This window comes from Hypanus sabinus, chromosome 15, assembly GCF_030144855.1.
Source record: "Hypanus sabinus isolate sHypSab1 chromosome 15, sHypSab1.hap1, whole genome shotgun sequence".
Lineage (NCBI taxonomy): Eukaryota > Metazoa > Chordata > Chondrichthyes > Myliobatiformes > Dasyatidae > Hypanus > Hypanus sabinus.
In genome coordinates, this window is record NC_082720.1 from 14,570,345 (window position 1) to 14,594,266 (window position 23,922).

At 41.2% G+C, this 23,922-nt stretch overlaps 1 protein-coding gene across 1 annotated transcript in view; it reads right to left on the bottom strand.

Moving 5' to 3' along the window:
• The window catches only part of LOC132405310 (janus kinase and microtubule-interacting protein 2-like), a 110,585-nt gene that overhangs the window by 75,109 nt on the left and 11,554 nt on the right, over positions 1-23,922 (bottom strand). Inside the window, exons 5-7 of the mRNA XM_059990020.1 lie at positions 13,774-13,989; positions 9,219-9,317; positions 4,525-4,671 (exon numbers count right to left, since the gene is read on the bottom strand). Coding sequence (XP_059846003.1) covers positions 4,525-4,671; positions 9,219-9,317; positions 13,774-13,989 — 462 coding nt within the window. The remainder of the gene's footprint in view (positions 1-4,524; positions 4,672-9,218; positions 9,318-13,773; positions 13,990-23,922) is intronic.

Sequence of the window (23,922 nt, forward strand, 5' to 3'; positions counted from 1 at the left end):
ACATCCAACTCAAGACAGTTTTTGTAGAAGGCATTACCCCAGAGATTCACATAATTTTTCCAAGAAATGCATGTAATACTGGATAATTTTTCATCGATAAATAAATAATGAAGTATAATGTTTTTGTGTTTTTTTTAATTAAGTTCGCTTTATCTTGTTTTAGGACTTGTGTGAAGATATGATTATATTCTAGGTCATATTTATGCAGAAATAGAGAAAATTCTATAGGGTTCACAAACTTTCTAGCACCACTGTAGATAGTTTTGTTGAAAGATTGGAGAATTGAGGTCTTTAGGGAACTGGCACAGAAGAGAAGGCAGGGGTGAACTGGCCTTCCTGAATAACGTGGTAGGTGAGAGGGGCTAGGTAATCTACTCCTGCTTCTATTTCTTGTGTCTCTTCTTGAGGGAAATGTGCAAAAAATGTAAATAACAGCAAGCCACATCTATAATATAGCCTTAATAAAGAGATCTCACACTTATGTCAGGGAATGAATGCTGCGCCAGGAATACAGGGTTAATTTTGGTCAGCAACCTTTAGGAGTATCAATGTCTCAGAGAATTCAAAAAGATTTACTGGAGTAGTTCCAAATTTTTCGGTTATAATGTGAGACGACTGAAGATGGGAGCAGAGTGTGCTGAAAGGTTAAGGTTAGCAAGACTTAGAGAAGCCATTGCTAATGGAGAATAATTACAGACCAGGTTTGAAATCTTTGCTAAGGGATACAAAGTGAATGTGGGGATTGGATTTTGTTTTGCTTCCAGCAATGGTAACAGGAACAGAATCAATTACTGCTTTTAGAAAGAAACCATGCTATAAACTGAGAGAGAATAATCTGCATGGTTGTGGGTAGGATCGTGCAACTGGCACTAGCAGAATTACCTTACAGGTCAAAGGGTCTATTTCTGTTCATACCAACTCTCAGCTTTTGTGAAGAACAATAATCAAATGCTTAACAAGCAAAATTGATTTTTTTTTAAAATTTAAGCAAGTTTGGTAATTTTGTAGATGACACCAAAATAGTTGGTGTAGTGGATGTGAAGAAGGTATTTAAGAATACAAAGGACCTAAATTAACTTGAAAAATGCGCCACAGAATGCTAGATGGAGTATAGCTCAGATGAGTACAAAGTGTCGCATTTTGGCAAGTTAAACCAGAACAGGGTTTGCATAGTAAATGGTAGGACCTTGGAAAGTGTTGTAGGACTGAGAGGCCTAGAATTATTACATGTGCACAGTCCCTGAAAGTGGTAACTCAGGAAGATTGGGTGATGGTGAAGCTGTATGACATGCTTACTTTTGTTGGTCAGGCATTGTGTACAAGATCTGAGACATCATGTTACAATTCTACAAGACAATGATGAGACACCATTTATAGGCTGTGTGCAGTTTGGTTGTTCAGCTATGGAAAGGAGGTCATCTATGGAGGGGAATAAACAGTCAACATTTCAGGCTGAGATCTTTCATCAAGAGGGAAAAGGATGGGGAAGAAGCCAGATAAGGTGGTGAGTGGAAGGAAAGAGTGCAAGCTAGAAGCCAAGCGGATAGAGGAGGGGGAATGAAGTAAGAAGCCTGCTGGGAGGTGATAGGCAGAAAATATAAAGGGCTACAGAAGAAGGAATCTGATAGGAAACTAGAGTAGACCATGGGAGAAATGAAAGGAGGAGTCACTAGAGGAGGTGATAAGCAGGTGAGGAGCAGAGAAGAGGTAAGAGGGAGCCTGAGTGGGGAATTGAAGAAGTGGGAAGGGGGGGGGGAATTATTAGAAGTTGGAGAAATTGATGTTCGTGTCATCAGGTTGGAGGCTATATGTACAGTATCAATCAGAAAATGGCCTCATTGTGGCAATAGAGGAAGACATAGACCAACATGTTGGAATGGGAATTGGAATTAAAATGATAGGCCTCTGGGAAGTCCATTTTGCAGATGGAGCTAAGGTGCTTGACAAAGTGGTCCCCCAATCTATGTTGTGTCTAACGAAGAGGAGACCATATTGCAAACACTGATACAGCAGCCAACCCTAACAGATTCACAGGTGAAGTGTTGTCTCACCTTGAAGTACTGCCCAGGGCTCTGAGTAAAGATGAGGGAGGAGGTGAATAGGCAGGTGTAGCATTTCTTCCACTTACAGGGATAGGTACAATTAATGGACACGTCACGATGTCTAGACTAGATCGCTCTCATTGTGGCTGATAATCCTGTCAAGAACTAACAGTACTCTCCTTATTCGTGCTTAGCTCTATTCACCTCAGACTTTCATTCTTGTGCATTAAAATGTAAAGGTCAGAGATGAGCTGCGGATGCCTTCAACCGTCCTTTGTACCACTGGACTCTGAGTTAATAGGGATGCTTGGGCAAGTGGTTAACTTGCAGACACAAGTGACTGCAGGTGCCGGAATCTGGAGGAACTCAGAGTCAGGCAGCATCTATGAAGGCAAATAAATGCTTGACATTTGAAGTTGAGAATCTGAAATGGGATAAGGTGTTTTACTTTTTCCCTGTTTTGTTTAATCTACCTTCTTGTTCTTAGTTAATTGTAAGGACTTTAAAGTGGTTTTAATTAAATACATTTCTTTATAATGATTATAATGTTTTCATTAGTAAAGCCTACTTGAACTCTATTTAAGATGTCCCTAATTATCAGACATTTAAAAAAGTAGAAAAGGTTTCTAATAAGAGAACCTTGCAAAAGGCCACCAAGGCAGTCTAGGAACAAGGCCCTGGTATTCTCAGCCTGAGATCAGGTCTCTGGGCACAGTGGGTCATCTAAGCCTGACTTTCGTGTGTCTCTTAGAACACTGATGAATGGACACTGCAAGCCAAAATGGACAGGATTGGAGTAGTTGTGTCTCACACACCTATTTAACAGGAAGAAGTTTAGGTACAGGAGAAAAAAGGTAGTCCTTTGGGAAGTACCAGCTCACAGTTCTAATGCTGGATAGTGAAATCAAAACTCAATTTGAACAAATTCCAAGGCTGTTCATGAAGTGATTCATCCTGAGGTGGAATAAATTCAGTGGTAGGGAGAATTGGGTGAAGCTATTGACTTTCCTAGCAATAAACTCTAGAATGCTACGTTCAATCTATGGCTTCACTTTAGGGTGACAGTTCGACCAGACATGAAGAAGTTGACATGACTATTTTCACTTCCATCATAGGTACAATATATGTGAATATTTCTGAATATTGAGTTGTAAATAAAGGAAGAAGCAAAGCCAGGTTCTTAAGGTAGGAAGGACTAGACAATGTAGCAGTGGAGGGAAAATGTCATTACTGGAGATTTGAAAATCTAGGGACTACATCATAATCCACTTGAAGTTATATTTAAATGTAACAAATGAAGTGATAGCAGCTTAACTGGATCTTCTGTGGGCAGTCATGTGGAGAATCTTATTGGAAGAGAAAGATGGTTAACCGTTTCAACAAAGTCGATGGCCATATCTGTGCTTCATGAAAGATACTGTAGAATTAGAAGTTGAGGATTCAAACTGCAAGGTATGGAAGACACTGGAATTGTGTGGGGGAGGGGTTTGAATTGGGACAATGGAGGTTTGTGTGCAATTTTTATCCGAAGAAAACAATGATAGTGGTTTGGGAAAGGGTAAATGTGTGTAGCCTATAATTACAGAGTAAATTAGAGAATTCAGAAGGATAAGACTTCAGGGAAAATAAATTTGGGAACAGAGAGGAGGCAGTGCACAAGTTAAGCAAATTAAGCACATTTCTACATGTCTACAAATTATTGAATTAAAACCTCAGTGGATATGTTGTTAAGAAGATGGAGACTTTATGTTAACCCTGGTAAGGAAGGGAGCTGAGTGGGATAATGGCTAATATCAGCAGGGTGCTCAGCCACCAATCACCTATCTGAATCCATCCTCAATGAGCCCAAGGAAGGGCAGGAGCATCTGCCCACAAATGGTTGAATCCACACAGATTCATGGCAGATGGTCATGAAGGAAATCAGAATGTTTAATTGAAATCTAAGCCAGGAAATCACTGCAGTTTTTACATACAATTGAACGAGATCCACTGAGGACCTAGGAAAGTGCAACAGAATGTGTCCCAGCCAATTTTAAATCCTCTCAATGGCAGCCATCCTCAAAAGAAGCCAAACAATGGGCAAGTGAAGCAGATGTTTCTTCTCCAAGAACCACAAGGAAAGTTTTGCTTCCTCTACCCTGGGGCATTCCTTCTCCTGAACATAACCCTTTCAAGACCCTCCTAAGAGCTCCTCCATACCTTGGGACTTTCCACTGCTTCCCATAAGCTTGTCAGAAACTCAGTCATCTGGATTTAAATGGACCCAACCAATGCTCCATTTCTTAATTTGCTAATGAGTTCCCTCATAATCTTAGCACCTGCTTGGGGCACATTGTGGCTTTTTAGAAAAATAGAATGTGTCAACTGATTCTAAGAACTTAAAATAGCTAACCAAAATGTGATATAATTGAACCCTAGCAAAAATTGGTTATTATTTTACTTGAAGGTGGAGAAACAAAAGCATGTCATACTTGGAAATTACCATTTCTGCATTTTCTCTGGTAAGCACTTTGAGTTTTTCTTCCATGCGTTGCAAAGACAGAGTCAAATCATCATTTCTCTTAGACAGGCACTTGTTCTTCTCCAGGAGAGGTTTATATTGTTTTTCAGCTTCACGAATTCGCTTCAGCTGGAAACACAAGGTCAAAATTAATTTTGTTTGACCTTTTGTCTTCTTACCGACACATCGCATAACTGTTTGATGTCCTCGAGCACTATGCAGTTCTGATTGTTGAACGATGTCAACTAGTCACACCCTTGGGTCTAGTCAGTCAATAGTTATATACCATAGAGGTTGACAAAATTCAGCCAATATACTGTAATCTAATTTAAAACCTATGCTTTCATGTGAAGCCCCAAAGCACTGAGCACAGTACTGGAAGTAAGAAAATAATGCTGAGATGTACTTAACCATTGAAATTAACTGTGGTATTATTTATAATCATAACTGACTTGCCACTGGGTCAATACTTTGTAGTATGTTAGTCTCACTATAAAAGGAAAGGAGTCAAACTTCATTATGTTGAAGACCCAATTGCTGTGCTAACAGGACCTTACTTTCCTGCGTCAAATCTAACTGACTGAGCTTGAGGAAGCTCAGATTCAATGTGACCACACAAGGTTGTGAAATGATGCAATGTATCATTGAATACTTCAGTCAGGAACAGTTTGGGTTTGATAGGCAGTGGATCAGTGAGTCTTCGATTGGACAATGTTTCAAGAGGGTAAACCTTTCAATTGCTCAGAAACTGACTGATTATGAAGGGTGCATTATAAGATTTTGTACTTTACTCGGACCCGGTTTCACTGGTATCCTTGCATCAGGGGCTCTCATCAAGCAGCAGTCACCTACCCTTCCCTTTTATTTTGATCTATAATAATCTCCCTTCACTTTTGTGTCTTTGTAGGATACAATACATTAATCAATTCAGATACACAACAATAATTAGTTTCATTAAGTGTTTCATACATTTTAATTTGTTGAAACAATTTTTTTCAGATTTACTTTGAAGCCAAACAATAGATATTTTATACACATAGAATTATCCAAATTTCCCCACACAGAATAGTCATGAAATTTCAGTTATTCTCATTTCCAGTTCCATGACCCTGCAATCTCTGACTTTTGAAATGCTATCCAGATATTTTTGAAAGTTGAAAAGATTTCTATATTTACCATCCTATCAGGCAAAGTACTCCCAAATGCCAGCATTTCCCAAGTGATTTTATCCTGATGTGCTCATTAACCCTTCTACTGATATCTGTGTACCCTAGTCACTGACATAATGAAAAGGCCCTTTCTGTTCACTTTACCCAAACCTCACATAGTTTTCTACTCCTCAATTAAATCTTCCCCCAGTCTTCTTTGTTCCAAGGAAAGGAGCAGCTACACAGCCTCCAGTCATAACTGTCACTCTCCAACCCTGGTAAGATCCTTGATCATTTCTTCTGCAATTTCTCTCATGTATTCCTGCCCTTGTCTTGCCTTCTGCTCTAGCTATGGTTGTACACAATATTTTACATAATTTGTACATAACCTCCCTACTCTTTAGCCCATATCCCAGCTTAGAAAGGCGAGTATCCTATATATTTGCATTGGATAACACAAGGATGTTAATTAGTGCTACTTTTGGTTTTGGTCCCAGTTTCCATCTTGATTTCACTTTCATACGGTCCACTTTTGAGTCTTCCTCTCCCCTTCCTGACTTCTGTCTTCAGGACTCAACCTGCACATTACACATATAGGCAGCTCCTCTCAGACTCAGGTTGGGAGTTTGTGCTCTACTTGAATTACTATCATCCAAAACCATTACTTGTTACCACCTCACAACAAATCAAATTAATTAATCAAATGCAATATTTCCGATATAAATCTGAGTTCAATGTCTTTAATTTATTTCATTCACTAAATGGGCCAAATCACAATTTTCTGCAATTAAAATTTCAATTACTTAGCTATTCTCAAGTAAATGTACAGATTCAGTTTAGGAAGTATATATGTTGTTCATTGTATGCAAATTGATTTGGCCCTATTTCATCGAGATATCATCTCAGTGTGACCCCCACCCCCCCAAACCAGCATTGAACAGTTGAAAGTCACCACAATGCAACATTAACCAGTTTGATAAAAACAACATCATACGGTACAGGAGCAGGATTAGGCTATTCAGCTGAATGAGTCTGTTCCACTATTCAATCATGACTACTTTATGTTTCCCTAACTACATTCTCTCGACTTCACCCCATAACCGTTAATGCCTCACCAGTCAAGATCTGCCAGCCTCTGCTTTAAATACACACAGCAGCTTGACCTTCAGACCCCTTTGTGGCAACAAATCCCATAGATTCACCATCCTCTGGATAAAGAAATACCTCTTCATCACAGATTTAAAGGGACATTCCTTTATTTTGAGTCTGTGTCCTCAGATGCTAGACTCTTCTATTAAAGGAAGCATTCTCAAACACATCCACTCTGCCCAGGTAAGTTTCAATGTGGTTGTCCCTCAGTCACCAGAGGATAGTCAACACTGGGCTTCTTAGTACAAAACATTCGTAATTCTGGGATTCTATTTTGGAGTTCAAAACAGTCAAATGATATGAATAATAGAATTAATTTCTGGCTCAAAATACACTTGGGGTGATATTTTCAACTATCTAATTCAGGACTGATGCTGCTCATTCACAGAAGAACCAACATGTAATATCACAAAGTCCAAGCTGAATGCTATCAAATGGTCAGACACACTGCTTTTGTAATCACACACAAAAATAAAAACAACTAACTTGATCCAGATTAGGATCACAGTCACCACTTCTCTGGGTGAGTGATTTGTACAAGCTCCCCCTAAAACAAACAAGATGCTGGCCAAAATGACAGGAGAAATCCCGTAAAAGGTAGTTCCATGTTAATCAGATCCAGAATTTTGCCTATTTCTTCCCATGGTGATAACCTGTGCGTCTTCTATGCCAACATCCTCATAGAACAATACAGCATATTCATCAAATAATACAGCAGAGAATTAAAACCTTCCATCCATCCTGTTCACATAAACCACTAAATATCTTATATAATGCCATTTACCAGCCCTTTGTCCGTGGCATTCTATACCTTGGCAATTCAAGTACTTATATTTTTACTTAAATATTGTGCCTGTCTGCTTCAACCACATTTCAGATTCCAAACTTCCTTTGACTGAAAAAAAAATTCCTCATATCTTCTCAAATTCTCTTCATAAACCCGTGCCCTCTGGTCTTACATACTTCTACCATTGGGAATGGTTTCTTAATATTTACCCTATCTACTCCTCTCATAGCGTTTTCACTTCTTTTGGACCCTTTGCTTGAAGGTAAGCAAGCCCAGTCTGTTCAATATCTCCTCATAAATGAAATATTCCATCCAAGGTAATATCCTGATGAACTTCTTCTGCACCATCTTCAGTTCAGTCACATCCATCTTAAATATAGTGAGTAAACTGATACCCTATTACACAGATGTGGCCCAACCAATGTTTTCTAAAGTTGTATCAAGAGCTTCTTCTCCCTATGTACTGTGTCCTGGAAATGTGCACAATAAATTTCAGGTCTCTTGTTTCAACCACTGATTCAAAATAATCTAACTCTGTCCATCAAATTCATCATATTTTTTGCAAGGTAAATGCTAAATCTCAGCTTCATAGTGGAATCTGCTGACTCAAACCAAAGAACTAGAGGCAAAATTATATAGCTTCCTGCCAGGGAATCTTTGTGTGAAAATTAACTGAGATTAAATGAGGTGGGCTTATGTTAGTGAGACAGTAAGAACAGCAGACAAGAACAGAAATGGAATGGAATCCACTTAAAAACATTTTTTGGAAATGATATGAATGTATGTATTTCTGAAGTGGGAACCAGAATACACCAATTCACCCTGTGATCATGCTCTGACATTCAATAAAACCACAGGTGACATGACTTTAAATTCTGTATTTGCATCTACTCCCAACAACCTTGAATAGACCGAGATCCAAACACGTAATTTCATACTGTCACTGGTACCTTCCTGTTTGTTTTAATTGAGTACTTCTTGCTACATTCGATGGGCATTCAGGGAATTATGTTATCAGACCATTTCCAACCCAATAACAACCTGTAACACACACAAAATGCTGGGGGATCTCAGCAGGCCAGGCAGCATCTAAGGAAAAGAATACAGTTGACATTTCGGGCTGAGAACCTTCGGCAGGACAACTTGTGGGGTGGTCATTATTCACTTTGGCAAAACTCATTGCACCTTATGCTTTCAATAGTTGTGCAACTCGTGGTTGGTGCTACATCTCTTGTGATGCAGAAAATAACTGAATATTGGCTGATGAGCATGGACATAGAACCTAACCGCAGGCCATTGTCACTTAGGGGCAGAGTTGACCACTTGCTCCAAGTAGATTGTACCTGGAAGCACACAAAAACAAATAGCGTATTCTCTACAATGAGGATAATGAGTTTGGATGGTTTGCTAGTTATCAGAATGCACTCCATCTTAGAATGTTCACAGATGGCATCATCCTGCGGCTCTCTCTCCTCCAGAATGACAGTTTGCTGAAGCTTAAAAAATAATTTTATGGGTAGATTAACTGCTGGAGGAAGGTAACAGTGTGAATTCATAAATACACTATTGAGCTTTAGACATAATTAACTTACCAGTTCATTTCTTTCATCTACCAGCAGTGTGTTTCTATCTTCAAGTTTCCTAATTGTTGAGTTAAGGTCTGCAATCTTGCGTTGGTTTCTCCGCAAATCCTGGGTGAAAGAATGAAATTAACTCTGTGCAAAGAATGCAAGTTCCGTGCATGCTGATCGGACCGATCCTGGATACTGATGCCCGCTAGCTGCTCTCTCTGCACATTGAACACACGAACAGCAGGTTGAAGCAGAAAGTGATCAGAAAATGAAAACAGGTGTTCATTTCAGAACAGGAAAAATGCTACAGATACAGGAATTGTAAAAAGGAATGGAAGTTGCTGGTCACGTTCAGGTCAGGTGATATCATTTGTTCTCTTATTTTCTTACCAACACTGATATTTAAATACATGATGCAATTAGTGAATAAGTGGTACATTGGTAAACTCAATAGGGAATCTTTATTATAAGCTGATAAGTTTGTTCTAAGCAGTGAAAGAGAAAGAGCTTACAAAAGGAATATTTCAGGAAATGTAAACATTGGTGTAACAAAGATTACTTTTCTGAATGGAATGTAATAAATTCTCTACACATATTTAAGGGAGATCTAAACAAAGATTATCAGACTGTGGAAAGAGCTAATCAGCCCTACATTGTAGATTATTGACATTTTTTCATATATTCCAGAAGTTCATTGATTAGTTTTTGGTTTGCTCAATTGCTCATCCAAAGAGATGTTTGTTTCAAGACGGATAAAGAAATAAAATTGGTAGTTGATTTTTTTTACAAGTCCTATATGAGGGAAACTGATAAAAAATGTAAATGTACCCTTTGGCTCACATTAATTATTGACGGAAGAGTACGTTACCTTTCACATCTGTAGGGTACCCTAAAACACCCAGTCCTCTTTCTGAAGTCATCCACAAATGGTGCCTTTCCTGATTCTCTATGTCATACCCTGGTTTAAGGCCATACTTTATTTTATTAATACAGATATGCTGTTGGACATCCTATTTTCCGCAGATTTTCTCAAAATGCAATGCCTTTTAAATTTCATTATATAATCAGGTTTTTTTTTGCTATATAAAATAATAATTCAGTTGATGAAGTTAGGTTTGTTGTATGAGCCAAAAGGATTTCCCATGTTAACATTTTAGGCAACAAGATGCCCTGGAACATTCTAGAGGGATTTTCTGGGGAGAGCTCAGGAGCTTTGGAGGAAGGAGGAGAAAGAAGGAAAATGGAAATGGACAACAAACATGGCGGAAGATGAACTCACTTGGAAAGAGGCACTGCTGTGGGAAAATCCTCATGCAGACAAATGGTTTCACAGAGGATGTACAGATAACTTTTAATTAGCTAGTTATCCCATGACCTTGGGGAAAGTTCAGTGCCTTGTCCTTGGATGTTGCACAGACATTTAAGTATGTTTCACTTGAACTGTGTTTGGTACCATGAGTAAATGAAGTGAAGCCGTCTGGATTGACTATGCAACAATAAGCTCCAACAGTTATGTGCACACTTAAAATAAATAAATATCTAATGGGACCTTCTTCTTTATTTTGTTTGTTATAATCTAAAATATTTTGTCAATGCAATTTCAATCTAAGTTTACACAGCTGTGAGTTAAACTATTGCTTCCTAGAGAATGGTAAATTTGCATGGTGTGTCAGTGTTCATACAAGTGATGGCCTCATTTCCCCTTAAAGGGACATTCAAACTTTTATGTTTGTGTTTACCTGAAACATATTTACCCCAGGTGTGTTTATTTATTAGAAGTGGCCTTTCCATCATTATTCTCCATGCACTGTGGAGTTATGTTGCTGTTAGTTTGTACTCACAGTAATAGCTAACTCATTATGAGCCTGTGTAAGAGGGTTACATTTACATTACTATTCCATGCATGCCAATGTGGCAGCTAGCATACGCATGAAGAAAAGCAAATAAATAAGGTCTCCCCAGCCAGCTTTTGCAGATGCTATTTGAGACTTGTGTGTTGGTCAAGTCAATTAAAAGAGCTCTTTTCACTGTGTTAGAAATGAAGAGAACATAATAGTGAAAAAGGAAACTTACACGTGAGTAATTGCAATTAACCATTGGTGCAACTAAAATACACCATTCTGGAAGTCTGGTTGATCAGCGAGCTTGGCAAAGTGTTTGCAATGTTTCAGCTCCAATCAAGAAACCATCATCAGTGTACAGCTGAGGGTGTTGTCTGCTCAGAATGCTGGCTTATATACTCCTCTGGGGTCCGAATGGATATTGATAAGGCATCGTGATCTTGCTGAATGGTTCTGATCACTGAACAGTTTAGCTGTTTTGAACAGTTTAGCAGTTTTGAAATGCTAAATTGCTCAATTATTTTGAACCAGCCAACCAGGTCATGAAGCTTTATCAATATCCATTTGGGCCCTGGGGAGTATATAAGTCAGCATTCTGAGGAAACAACGCCCTCAGCTGCACACCGACGATGGTGTCTCGACTGGAGCTGAAACATATGCAAATATTTTGCCAAGGTCGGCAGTCAATCAAATTTCCAAGTTGCCAACTCCAGCTACCGATATTCTGCAATATTTCAAATGCATCATTCTCTCCCTAATCTAGTGAACTATAGGCATATATAGAGTGATCAGGTCTACATGGAATTTTACCCTGAAAATTATGGAGAGGATCACCTGCTGTATTGTTTCCAAACCTATTAGACCACGCACAACATACCATGTACAAGGGCAAAGGGCTGCTAATTGGTTGACGGTGTCCAGATAACACCGGTAGAGACAGCGTGTTCCCAGACAGACAGCCAATGAAAGCTCTGTCCTACTCATTCAGATATAACAATGTTAACAAATGAACTAATCTAATGCTTGGCAGTTGAAAATCTGTTTAACATATTTTCTTTTGTGTTTACATTATACTATTTACACATATCTTTCAGATTTCTGAGGGCCTGATTCCTGCTATTCTACAATTAGAGCATAGAAATTCCCCAACATTCCAGTGTGGTACTGAGGAAGTCCAGCGAGACAGTAAACAAAAGATTCAACTGGTGAATGTTTCAATTTTCACAATGAAAGGAATTCTACAATATCCCAACCAACATTTCCTCTGCCTAATGCTGTGGTTAAAAATATGTCAGTTGCAGTTTATAGAATTTTGTTAACTAAAAAATACCCATGAATACTACTTGCTCTTCCTCTTTTTCACTATTTATATTGTAACTTGTAGAAATTTTATGTTTCGTGCTGTAGTGCTGCCACAAAGTTACAAAGTTCTCAAAATATGCATATATCAGGATACTCTTTATCGATTACAGCTCGACATTTAGCATTATCATCCCCTCAAAACTAAACCAGTAAACTCCAAGACCTGGGCCTCAATACCTCCTTTGCAATTGGATCCCGGATTTCCTCATTTGTGGACCCCAGTCAGCTTGGATTGGCAAAAACATCTTCATCAGCACAGGGGCACTGTAGGGATGCATACTTAGCCCCCTGCTCTACTCACTTTACATCTATGACTATGTGGCCAAGTACAGCTCCAGCACCATATACAAGGTTGCTGATGACACCACTGTTGTGGGTTGTATCAAAGGTGATGATGAATCAGCATACAGGAGGGAGACTGAAAATTTGGTTCAGAGGTGTAATAACCACAACCTCTCAATCAATGTCAAGAAAGCTGATTGTAGACTTCAGGAGAGAGAAACCAGAGGTCATTGGAGGATCAGAGGTGGAGAGGGTCAGCAACTTTAAATTCCTAGGTAACACTATCTCAGATGACCTGTCTTGGACACGTCATATAAATATAATTGCAAAGAAAGCACAACAACACCTCTACTTGTTCTGGAGTCTCTGGAGATTTAGCATCCTTGGCAAACTTCTATAGATGTGTGGTGGAAAGTGTATTGACTGGCTGCAGCACAGCCTGGTATGGGATCAACAATGCCTTTGAGTGGAAAATTCTACAAAAGATAATAGATTTGACACAATAAATCACGGGTTAAACCTTTGAGAGCACCTATGTGAAACGTTGCTGTAGAAAAGCAACATCCAACATCAAAGATTCTCACCACCCAGGCTCGGCTTTTTTCCTGATGCTGCCATCAGGTAGAAGGTACAGCTGCCTGGGACTCAAATCACCAGGTTCAAGAACAGTTACTTAAACAAAAGGAAATAACTACACTCATTCTATTTCCTGTGTTTCCACAGCCAACGGTCTCAATTTAAGGCCTCTTTATCTTGTTATTTCATGCTCCCATTATTTATTACTATTTATTTATATTTGTGTTTGCACAGTTTGTTGTTTACTGGTCCTGTTTACAGTTACTGCTCTATAAATTTGCTAAGTCTATTTACAGGAAAAGCAATCTCAGGGTTGTATGTGGTGATATATATGTACTCTGATAATAATTTTTACTTTGAACTTTGAGTTTTGAAAATAAACCTGATTCTGATTTGGTGCATATAAGCAAAAATGATTGCTTCAAATACTTTCATAGCAATTACAGTAAGATCACTTGAAAGGGCATTAAAAAAATTGATTTTACTCAAAGGCCACAAGTTCAAGAAGTGTTTACCGGACTGCCAGGGTGATCAGAGTTATCCCGTGCACTGCCTGGAACTTCCCGTTTAGGACTGCTCATGCCCATGTTGCACTCTGCTTCCTTCACCAAGAAGAGTTGCTCATCCAGAGCTTCCTTCTGGAGCTGAAGCTTCTGCGTATAACCAGTCTGCACCTCCAGCTCCTTCTCCAGTGAAAAGATTGTTCGATCTTTAGCTTTAATCTCATCCATCTTGAAACACAAATTAAAAGAGAAAGGATTTAAAAATCTAGGGAGAGTGAAGATTTTCTTCTACCCACTGATCTGGTGTCACTCTGTATTTGTAATTTATTGCAATCTCATGCAATCCATCTTTCTGCTGAGATTTCTTGACTAAAGAACTGAACCCGTCCAACTTTACAGTTGTTTCACATTTTATTCCGCTGATATTTGAAATAATTAATTTTAATAGAGTGCGTAAGCATATTTGTGGTATCGTGATGGAACTCTGCATGACCTACATTTGGATTGTTGCATGTCTATTTTCAAACAAAAGCCAATTTGCTCTTTGGCATGCAGATTGCTTTGTTCTGTCACCAGGATCAGATTGGGTGGTGGAACATTAAGGATTTAATAATTTGGATCATTAGCTTTTTGCTAATGTCTAGCACATTCTGATTTTCTCGAGTTTGGACCCTGTGCACATGGGGCCTTACAGTCATGGGGACTTTTCAGGGCAAGGTGCGATAGGTGACTTACAACAGATTATAAACTATATTAAATGCATGGATGAAGATTTGCTATTATCACAAAACAACCCTCCTTCATGAAAAGGGAGACCCATCATATCTATTACTTCTACTAGCAGCTCATTCCACACTCACAACACACACTGAGTGAAGTTTCAACTCAAATTCCCCATAAAATATTTCACCTTTCAACCTAAACCTATAACATTTATTTCTGTATTCAAACAACCTCAGTGGAAAATGCCTGCATGCATTCACCCTACCTGTACCCTCTCATAATTTTGCACTCCTCTGTAAGATCTCCCCTTATTTTCCGACACTCCAGGGAATTATGTCCTACCTTATTCAGTCTATCCCTACAATTGTCCAATAAGCTGAAATGAGAGCAGAACATGTGTACAAGCAAGTTCTCAAGTTCTGATAATGTTGTAAACTTTTTCTGCATTGTTTCAAGCTTATTGATGTTTTTATTCCTGTAGGAAGGTGAATAGAACTGCACATAATCCTCTAAGTTTGGCCTCAGCAATGTCTTTGACAACTTCAACATCCCAACTCCTTTAATCAATCCTTAATTTATGGCCAGTGTGACAAAAATTCTCTTTACAACCCTATCTACCTGTGATTTCACTTACAAGGAATTATTGATCTGCTATTCCCGGATCTATTTTTTCCCAACACATACCTCAGAACCCTACCATTCATTGTGCAAGTCTTATCCTGGTTATTCCTTCAAAAGTGCCACACCTCACACTTGTCTGAATTAAGTTCTGCCAGTTTTCAGCCCATTCTCCCATCTGGTCAAGATAATTCTATGAACTTTGATCGTCTTTCTCACTGTCCATTCTACTTCCATTCTTGATGTTGTCTGCAAATTTGCTTTTCCAGTTTACCACATTACCCAACTCATTGATATAGACAATAAACAATGGACCCAGCACCAATCCCTGCAGCACTTCACTAGTAATAGGCCTCCAGTCAGGGAGACTACTATGTATCTATTACCACTCTCCGGCTTCTCCTGTTAAGCCCATGTTAAGTCCAACTGGCTACCTCATCCTGAATACGAAGCAACTTGACCTTCTGGAACAGACTTCCATGTTGGACTTAGTCAAAAGGCCTTGCTAAAGTCCATGTAGACAACACCCACGACCCTTCCTTCTGCAATCTTCTTTGTAACTTCCTTGTAAAACTCTAAGAATGGCTAGACATGACTTTTCTCACACAAAGCCTTGCAGACTTTTTCTAATCAGGCACTGTCTAACTAAATACTTAAGTATCTTATTCCTTAGAATATCTTCCAATAATTTACCTACGACTGACGTCAGGTCTTTATTTTCCCATCTTATTCTTAGAGCCTTTCTTGAACAACAGAACAACATTAGCTATCTTTCTGTCCTGTAGCACCTCAACTATGGCCAAGTACATTTTAAACTTCTCTGTCAGGGCCCCCACAATTAGATTTCTGCACTAATCTCCAAATAATCTCAAGTTGGTAGACTGTAACTAGTGGGGTACCACAGCTATCAGTGCTTGGACTTCAACTATTTACTATCTACAATGATATTTTAGCTGCAGGGACAAAAGTTAGATTTCAAAGTTTGTTGATGAATCGTAACTCAGGCGGACTGCAAGAACAGGATAAAGGAAACTCTGAATGATTTACAGACAGGCCAAGGGAATGGGCAAGAACATGGCAGATCGAGTGTGACATAGAATATATGAAATTATTCACTTAAATGCACACAGCGAAGGTGTGTTATTAAATGGTGTGATATTTGAAAGTTCTGATATTTGGAGCTTCCTCACTGTTGGTGTTATACACCAATCACTGAAAACAAATTGAGAGCAGCAAACAATTTGTAAGACATATGTTATGCTAAATTTCTTTCTGAGAGAACTTGATTAAAGGAAGAGACAATAGACAATAGGTGCAGAAGTAGACCATTCGGCCCTCCGAGCCTGCACCACCATTTTGAGATCATGGCTGATCATCTACTATCAATACCCGGTTCCTGCCTTGTCCCCATATCCCTTGATTCCCCTATCCATAAGATAACTATCTAGCTCCTTCTTGAAAGCATCCAGAGAATTGGCCTCCACTACCTTCCGAGGCAGTGCATTCCAGACCCCCACAACTCTCTGGGAGAAGAAGTTTTTTCCTTAACTCTGTCCTAAATGACCTACTCCTTATTCTCAAACCATGCCCTCTGGTACTGGACTCTCCCAGTATCTGGAACATATTTCCTGCCTTTATCTTGTCCAATCCCTTAATAATCTTATATGTTTCAATCAGATCTCCTCTCAATCTCCTTAATTCCAGAGTATACAAGCCCAGTCTCTCTAACCTCTCTGCATAAGACAGTCCAGACATCCCAGGAATTAACCTCGTGAATCTACGCTGCACTTCCTCTACAGCCAGGATGTCCTTCCTTAACCCTGGAGACCAAAACTGTACACAATACTCCAGGTGTGGTCTTACCAGGGCTCTGTACAAATGCAAGAGGATTTCCTTGCTCTTGTACTCAATTCCCTTTGTAATAAAGGCCATCATTCCATTAGCCTTCTTCACTGCCTGCTGCACTTGCTCATTCACCTTCAGTGACTGATGAACAAGGACTCCTAGATCTCTTTGTATTTCTCCCTTACCTAACTCTACACTGTTCAGATAATAATCTGCCTTTCTGTTCTTACTCCCAAAGTGGATAACCTCACACTTATTCACATTATACGTCATCTGCCAAGTATCTGCCCACTCACCCAGTCTATCCAAGTCACCCTGAATTCTCCTAACATCCTCATCACATGTCACACTGCCACCCAGCTTAGTATCATCAGCAAATTTGCTGATGTTATTCTCAATGCCTTCATTTAAATCATTGACGTAAATTGTAAACAGCTGTGGTCCCAATATCGAGCCCTGTGGCACCCCACTAGTCACCACCTGCCATTCCGAGAAACACCCGTTCACCGCTACCCTTTGCTTTCTATCTGCCAACCAGTTTTCTATCCATGTCAATGTCTTCCCCCCGATGCATTGAGCTTTGATTTTACCCACCAATTTCCTATGTGGGACCTTATCAAATGCCTTCTGAAAATCGAGGTACACTACATCCACTGGATCTCCTCCATCTAACTTCTTGGTTACATCCTCGAAAAACTCCAACAAATTAGTCAAGCATGATTTACCCTTGGTAAATCCATGCTGGCTTGGCCCAATCCTATCACTGCTATCTAGATATGCCACTATTTCATCCTTAATAATGGACTCTAGCATCTTCCCCACCACCGATGTCAGGCTGACAGGTCGATAGTTCTCTGTTTTCTCCCTCCCTCCTTTCTTAAAAAGTGGGATAACATTAGCCATTCTCCAATCCTCAGGAACTGATCCTGAATCCAAGGAATGTTGGAAAATGATTACCAATGCATCCGCAATTTCCAGGGCCACCTCCTTTAGTACCCTGGGATGCAGACCATCTGGACCTGGGGATTTGTCAGCCTTCAGTCCCATCAGTCTACTCATCACCGTTTCCTTCCTAATGTCAATCTGTTTCATTTCCTCTGTTACCCTATGTCCTTGGCTCATCCATACATCTGGGAGATTGCTTGTGTCTTCCTTAGTGAAAACAGATCTAAAGTACTCATTAAATTCTTCTGCCATTTCTCTGTTTCCCATAACAATTTCACCCAATTCATTCTTCAAGGGCCCAACATTGTTCTTAACTATCCTCTTTCTCTTCACATACCTAAAAAAGCTTTTGCTATCTTCCTTTATATTCCTGGCCAGCTTGCGTTTGTACCTCATTTTTTCTCCCCGTATTCCCTTTTTAGTTAAGTTCTGTTGCTCCTTAAAAACTTCCCAATCATCTGTGCTCCCACTCACCTTAGCTCTGTCATACTTCCTTTTGTTTTAATGCTATGCAATCTCTGACTTCCTTTGTCAACCACTGTGGCCCCTTTCCCCTCTTTGAATCCTTCCTTATCTGGGGGGGGGTGAACTGATTTTGCACCTTGTGCATTATTCCCAAGAATACCTGCTATTGCTGTTCCACTGTCTTTTCTGCTAGGCTATCCGTCCAGTCAACTTTGGCCTGCTCCTCCCTCATGGCTCCATAGTTTCCCCTATTCAACTGCAACACTGACACCTCAGAGCTGCCCTTATCCTTCTCAAATTGCACATAAAAACTTATCATATTATGATCACTACCTCCTAATGGCTCCTTTACTGTAAGATTGCTTATCAAATCCTGTTTATTACATAACACTAAATCCAGAATAGTCTTGTCCCTGGTCGGCTCTCGTACAAGCTGTTCCAAGAATGCATCCCGTCGGCACTCTACAAACTCCATATCCTGGGGTCCAGCACCAACCTGATTCTCCCAGTTCACCTGCATGTTGAAATCCCCCATATCTACTGCGACATTACCTTTGCCTCATGCCAATGTTAACTCCCTATTCAACTTGTACCCAATATCCATGCTACTGTTTGGTGGCCTGTAGACAACACCCATTTGGGTCCTTTTGCCCTTACTGTTCTTCAGTTCTATCCACACAGACTCTACTTCTCCTGACCCTACGTCCCCCCTTGCAAAGGACTGAATCTCATTCCTCACCAACAGGGCCACCCCACCCCCTCTGCCCACATTTCTGTCCCTACGATAGCACGTATACCCTTGTGCATTCATTTCCCAGGTCTGATCTCCTTGCAGCCATGTCTCCGTTATCCCAACAACATCATAGTTACCCTTTCGCACCTGCGCTTCAAGCTCATCTGCCTTATTTCTGACACTTCATGCATTCAGATATAGAATTTTTATCCCATTTCTCCTCTCTCTGTTTGAATCGCTGCCTATTGTGCTTAACCCAGCTCCCCAAACTCCCATCGGGCTATATGCCCCTAGAATTTTGTTGTCCTTCCTAAATTTACTTATTCTCTCAACACATTTAACTCCATGTTCCGTCAGACCATCCCTCTGTACATGTGTCCTCCTTATCACTTGTTCCGCCTCACCTATCTCTACTACACACTTAATATTCCGGAACCGTGTAGTCCCCACCTGTCCTTTATTCTTCCTCTCACTATCCTCTCTCACATTCTGGATCCCCGCCACCTGCAAATTTAGTTTAAACCCCACCCCACCCCCCCAAGAAGCACTAGCAAACTTCCCTGCAAGAATGTTAGTACCGCTCCAGTTCAGGTGTAAACCATCCTGTCGGAACAGATCCCACCTTCCCTGGAACAAAGCCCAATTATCTAAAAACCTGAAGCCCTCCCTCCTGCACCATCCTCTCAGCCACGTATTAATCTTTATAATCTCTCTGTTCCTTGCCTCACTCGCACATGGCACAGGTAGCAATCCTGAATAAAAGATGACTTACTGCAATAATATAGGGTCTTGTTAAGACAACACAGAAGTGTACAGGTTTACTCTCCCTCAAACCAGATATATTTGTCATATAAGGGGTGTAGTTCAATTTCATAGGCAGGTTCCTTGGGTGGAACGTTTGCCACCTCAGGACATGTTCATTAGACAAGGTATGTAATGTCCAGAGTTTAAAAGAATGGGATGTAATCCCAACAAAACTTACAACATTCTTACAGGGTAGACGCATAAAGGATTTCACTCGGATTCAGTCAATACATTCATTCAAAATAAAGACTGATAGATTTCCAGGTGTTAGGAGACAAAGGACATTGGGATCGCACTGGACAATGGAGTTGAGATAGAGGGTCAGCTACAGTCTTGATGAATGGTGAAGTCGGCACAAGGAAATGGATGGTCAATTCCTGTATCTATTTCTTCTTGTCTTATCAATTCTAAGACATTGTTTATTCTGAATTATTTGTGGTACAATTCTTGTTGAAGATACTTATAGGAGAGAACATAACTGGTTTATATTACATTCCTGTTGATCCTGTAAACCTTGGACTTTAGATACAATACTGTCATCTGCAGAGGTTCTCCGATGATTCAACAATAGTTGGGTGTATAAAGGGAGAACAGGAGGATGAATATAGGGCCCTGGTGGAGAACTTCGTCAAATGGTGCAAGCTGAATCATCTACAGCTCAACATTAGTAAAGCAAAGGAGTGGGAGCAACAACAGACTTGGTCAAAGACTACTTATGGGTATTACAACACACACAAATGCTGGAAGGAATTCAGCTGTTCAGGCAGCATCAATGAACAGTTAATGGTTCAGGCCGAGACCATTCTTCAGGATTGGAAAGGAAGGCTGAAGATGACGCAATAACAAGGTTGGGGGTGGTGGGGGAGGATAGCTAGAAGGTGATAGGTGAAACCAGATGGTTAGGAAAGTTGAAGGGCTGGAAAGGAAGGAATCTGATAGCAGAGGAGAGTGGATCGGGGGGGAGGGGAGAGCGGATCGGAGCAAAGGGGAGAGCGGATTGGGGGCAGGTGAGAGTGGTTGGGGGGAAGGGAGCGGATGGGGGAAGGGAGCGGGTGGGGGGAAGAGAGCGGGTGGGGGGGAAGAGAGCGGGTGGGGGGGAAGAGAGCGGGTGGGGCAAGAGAGCGGATGGGGCAAGAGAGCGGATGGGGCAAGAGAGCGGATGGGGCAAGAGAGCGGATCGGGGGAAGGGAGCGGATCGGGGGAAGGGAGCGGATGGGGGAAGGGAGCGGATGGGGGAAGGGAGCGGATGGGGAAGGGAGCGAGCGGATGGAGGAAGGGAGCGGATAGGGGAAGGGAGCGGATGGAGGAAGGGAGCGGATGGGGGAAGAGAGCGGATGGAGAAGGGAGCGGATGGAGGAAGGGAGCGGATGGAGGAAGGGAGCAGATAGTGGAAGGGAGCGGATGGAGGAAGGGAGCGGATGGGGGAAGGGAGCGGATGGGGGAAGGGAGCGGATGGGGGAAGGGAGCGGATGGGGGAAGGGAGCGGATGGGGGAAGGGAGCGGATGGGGGAAGGGAGCGGATGGGGGAAGGGAGCGGATGGGGGAAGGGAGCGGATGGGGGAAGGGAGCAGATCGGGGGAAGGGAGCGGATGGGGAAGAGAGCGGATGGGGAAGAGAGCGGGTGGGGGAAGGGAGCGGGTGGGGGAAGGGAGCGGATGGGGGAAGGGAGCAGATGGGGGAAGGGAGCAGATGGGGGAAGGGAGCGGATGGGGAAGGGAGCGGATGGGGAAGGGAGCGGATGGGGGAAGGGAGCGGATGGGGGAAGGGAGCGGATGGGGAAGGGAGAGGATGGGGAAGGGAGAGGATGGGGAAGGGAGAGAATGGGGGAAGGGAGAGGATGGGGGAAGGGAGAGGATGGGGGAAGGGAGAGGATGGGGGAAGGGAGAGGATGGGGAAGGGAGAGGATGGGGAAGGGAGAGGATGGGGAAGGGAGAGGATGGGTGGAAGGGAGAGGATGGGTGGAAGGGAGAGGATGGGTGGAAGGGAGAGGATGGGTGGAAGGGAGAGGATGGGTGGAAGGGAGCAGATGGGGGAAGAGAGCAGATGGGGGAAGAGAGCAGATGGCAGGAGAAGGGCCTTTCATTCTATGGTCTACTCTCCTCTCCTATCAGATTCTTTCTTCTCTAGCCTTTGAACTCTTTTACCACCTGGCTTCATCTGTCACCTTCTAGCTATATCCTTCCCCTCTCATTTTATTCTGGTGTCTTCCTGCTTCCTTTCTCATCCTGAAGAATGGTCTCAGCCTGAAACCTCAACTGTTAATTCATTTCCACAGAAGCTGCCTGACATAGACATAGATATCTACAGCTTGTTACAGGCCCTTCGGCCCACAATGCTGTGCTGACCATGCAACCTATTCTAGAAACTGCCTAGAATTTCCCTACCACATAGCCCTCTTTTCCTAAGGTCCGTGTACCCATCTAAGGGTCTCTTTCAAGACCCAATTCGTAAAGCAGCCATAAGGGAATCAAGAAGCAAACTCAATGGGCCAAATGGCCTAATTCTGCTCCTATGTCTTATGATCTTAAAAGCTAGGGATTCTTTCCTTAATGCAGGAAAGGCTAAAGAAAATTTAATAAAGGGATCTACAAGGGACAAACCATCTTCACAGCCAGAAGGGTCAGCAACACGAGGACACAGATTTAAGGTAATTGGTGAAAAACTCAGAGGGGAGATGAGGAGGTTTTTGTTTCAAATCAGTCGTTTGCATGACTTGAAAGGCTGGTAGAAGTACATAGATTCAATAACAACTTTCTATAGGGAATTAAATCCAAAGTTAAAAAAAAGAAACATTTGTAGGTCTTTGGGGAAAGAGCGGGGAAGTGAGACTAATTGAATTGTTTCAAAGTCACCACATAGACATGATGAGATGGTGGCCACCTCCTGTTCCCTTTCATTTTATGGTTATATCTAGAAACTCTCACTTGTCTGATGCAAAGTGGCACAGGGTTTTAGAGGAGCAACAATTTTAGAGAGAAAAGACCATTTCATCACTTACCATTCCATGACCTGCTGAATTTCTCCAGCATTTTGTGTGTGTAGTTTTGGATTTGCAGCATCTGCAGAATTTCCTCTCTTTATGGGCATTGCAGTTGGGTCTGTGCTTCTTAATTCTCCAGAAGCCAGGCTTTATTTTGGGTACACAAGGAGGATGTGTGCACTTTATTAGGAGGGCAAAATCTAGTCTACATGGATTTAGGTAGGAAGATTATACAGGTGGTAGAATATTGGAACACTATCAAGGAGGGCATTAGCGACGGAAACAATACTCATATTTAGAAATATATTGAATTTATACTTGTCGTATAGACCTGCAGGGCTATGAATTTGGTACTGTAATGTGGGATTTGTAGGGGCATCTCTTTATCAACTGAAGCAATGAGCGGACTGGCCTCCTTTTTCATGATCTTTCCATGATCTTACTTGACATTTAAAAATGAAAGCTAAGCATTAAGATCATAAAAGCTGAGTGATTTTTCTTTTGTTGCGTATGGATGTTTTAGCACATTGTAATGCTTATCAAATCCAACACTGGTGGAAAGTGTTTGAGTCAGGGATCTCCCAACCCTTTACTATCACACCAGGGTTTAAATGTTTTGTCATCTAAATAATTTGGCATTGGCCATAAACAGGTGTTCTGAAAAGACTCATTTATAATGAGCCTTTTTTTAGAACATTATTTGACCAGTCAGCCTGTCGATTCTGCTCCACCATACCATGCCTGAGTTATTATCCCTCTCAACTCCATTCTCCTGCCTTCTCCACACAACCTTTGATGCCATTACTAATCACAAACTTTTTGCCCCTTTAATAAAACATTTAGACCAGGTTGGCAAATAATTGCTAAGAGCGATGCCAATAAAACATGGTATATGTTTCTCCCTATAAGATTAAAACAGTTCATGGAACAGATTAACACCTGTTCAAAAGGAACACACAAATGCACATTGTGTGAGTGGGTTTACTCTTCCATAGTGGAACATCATTATCCATTCTTGTCCTTCATTGTTGGGCAGTCTTTCATTATT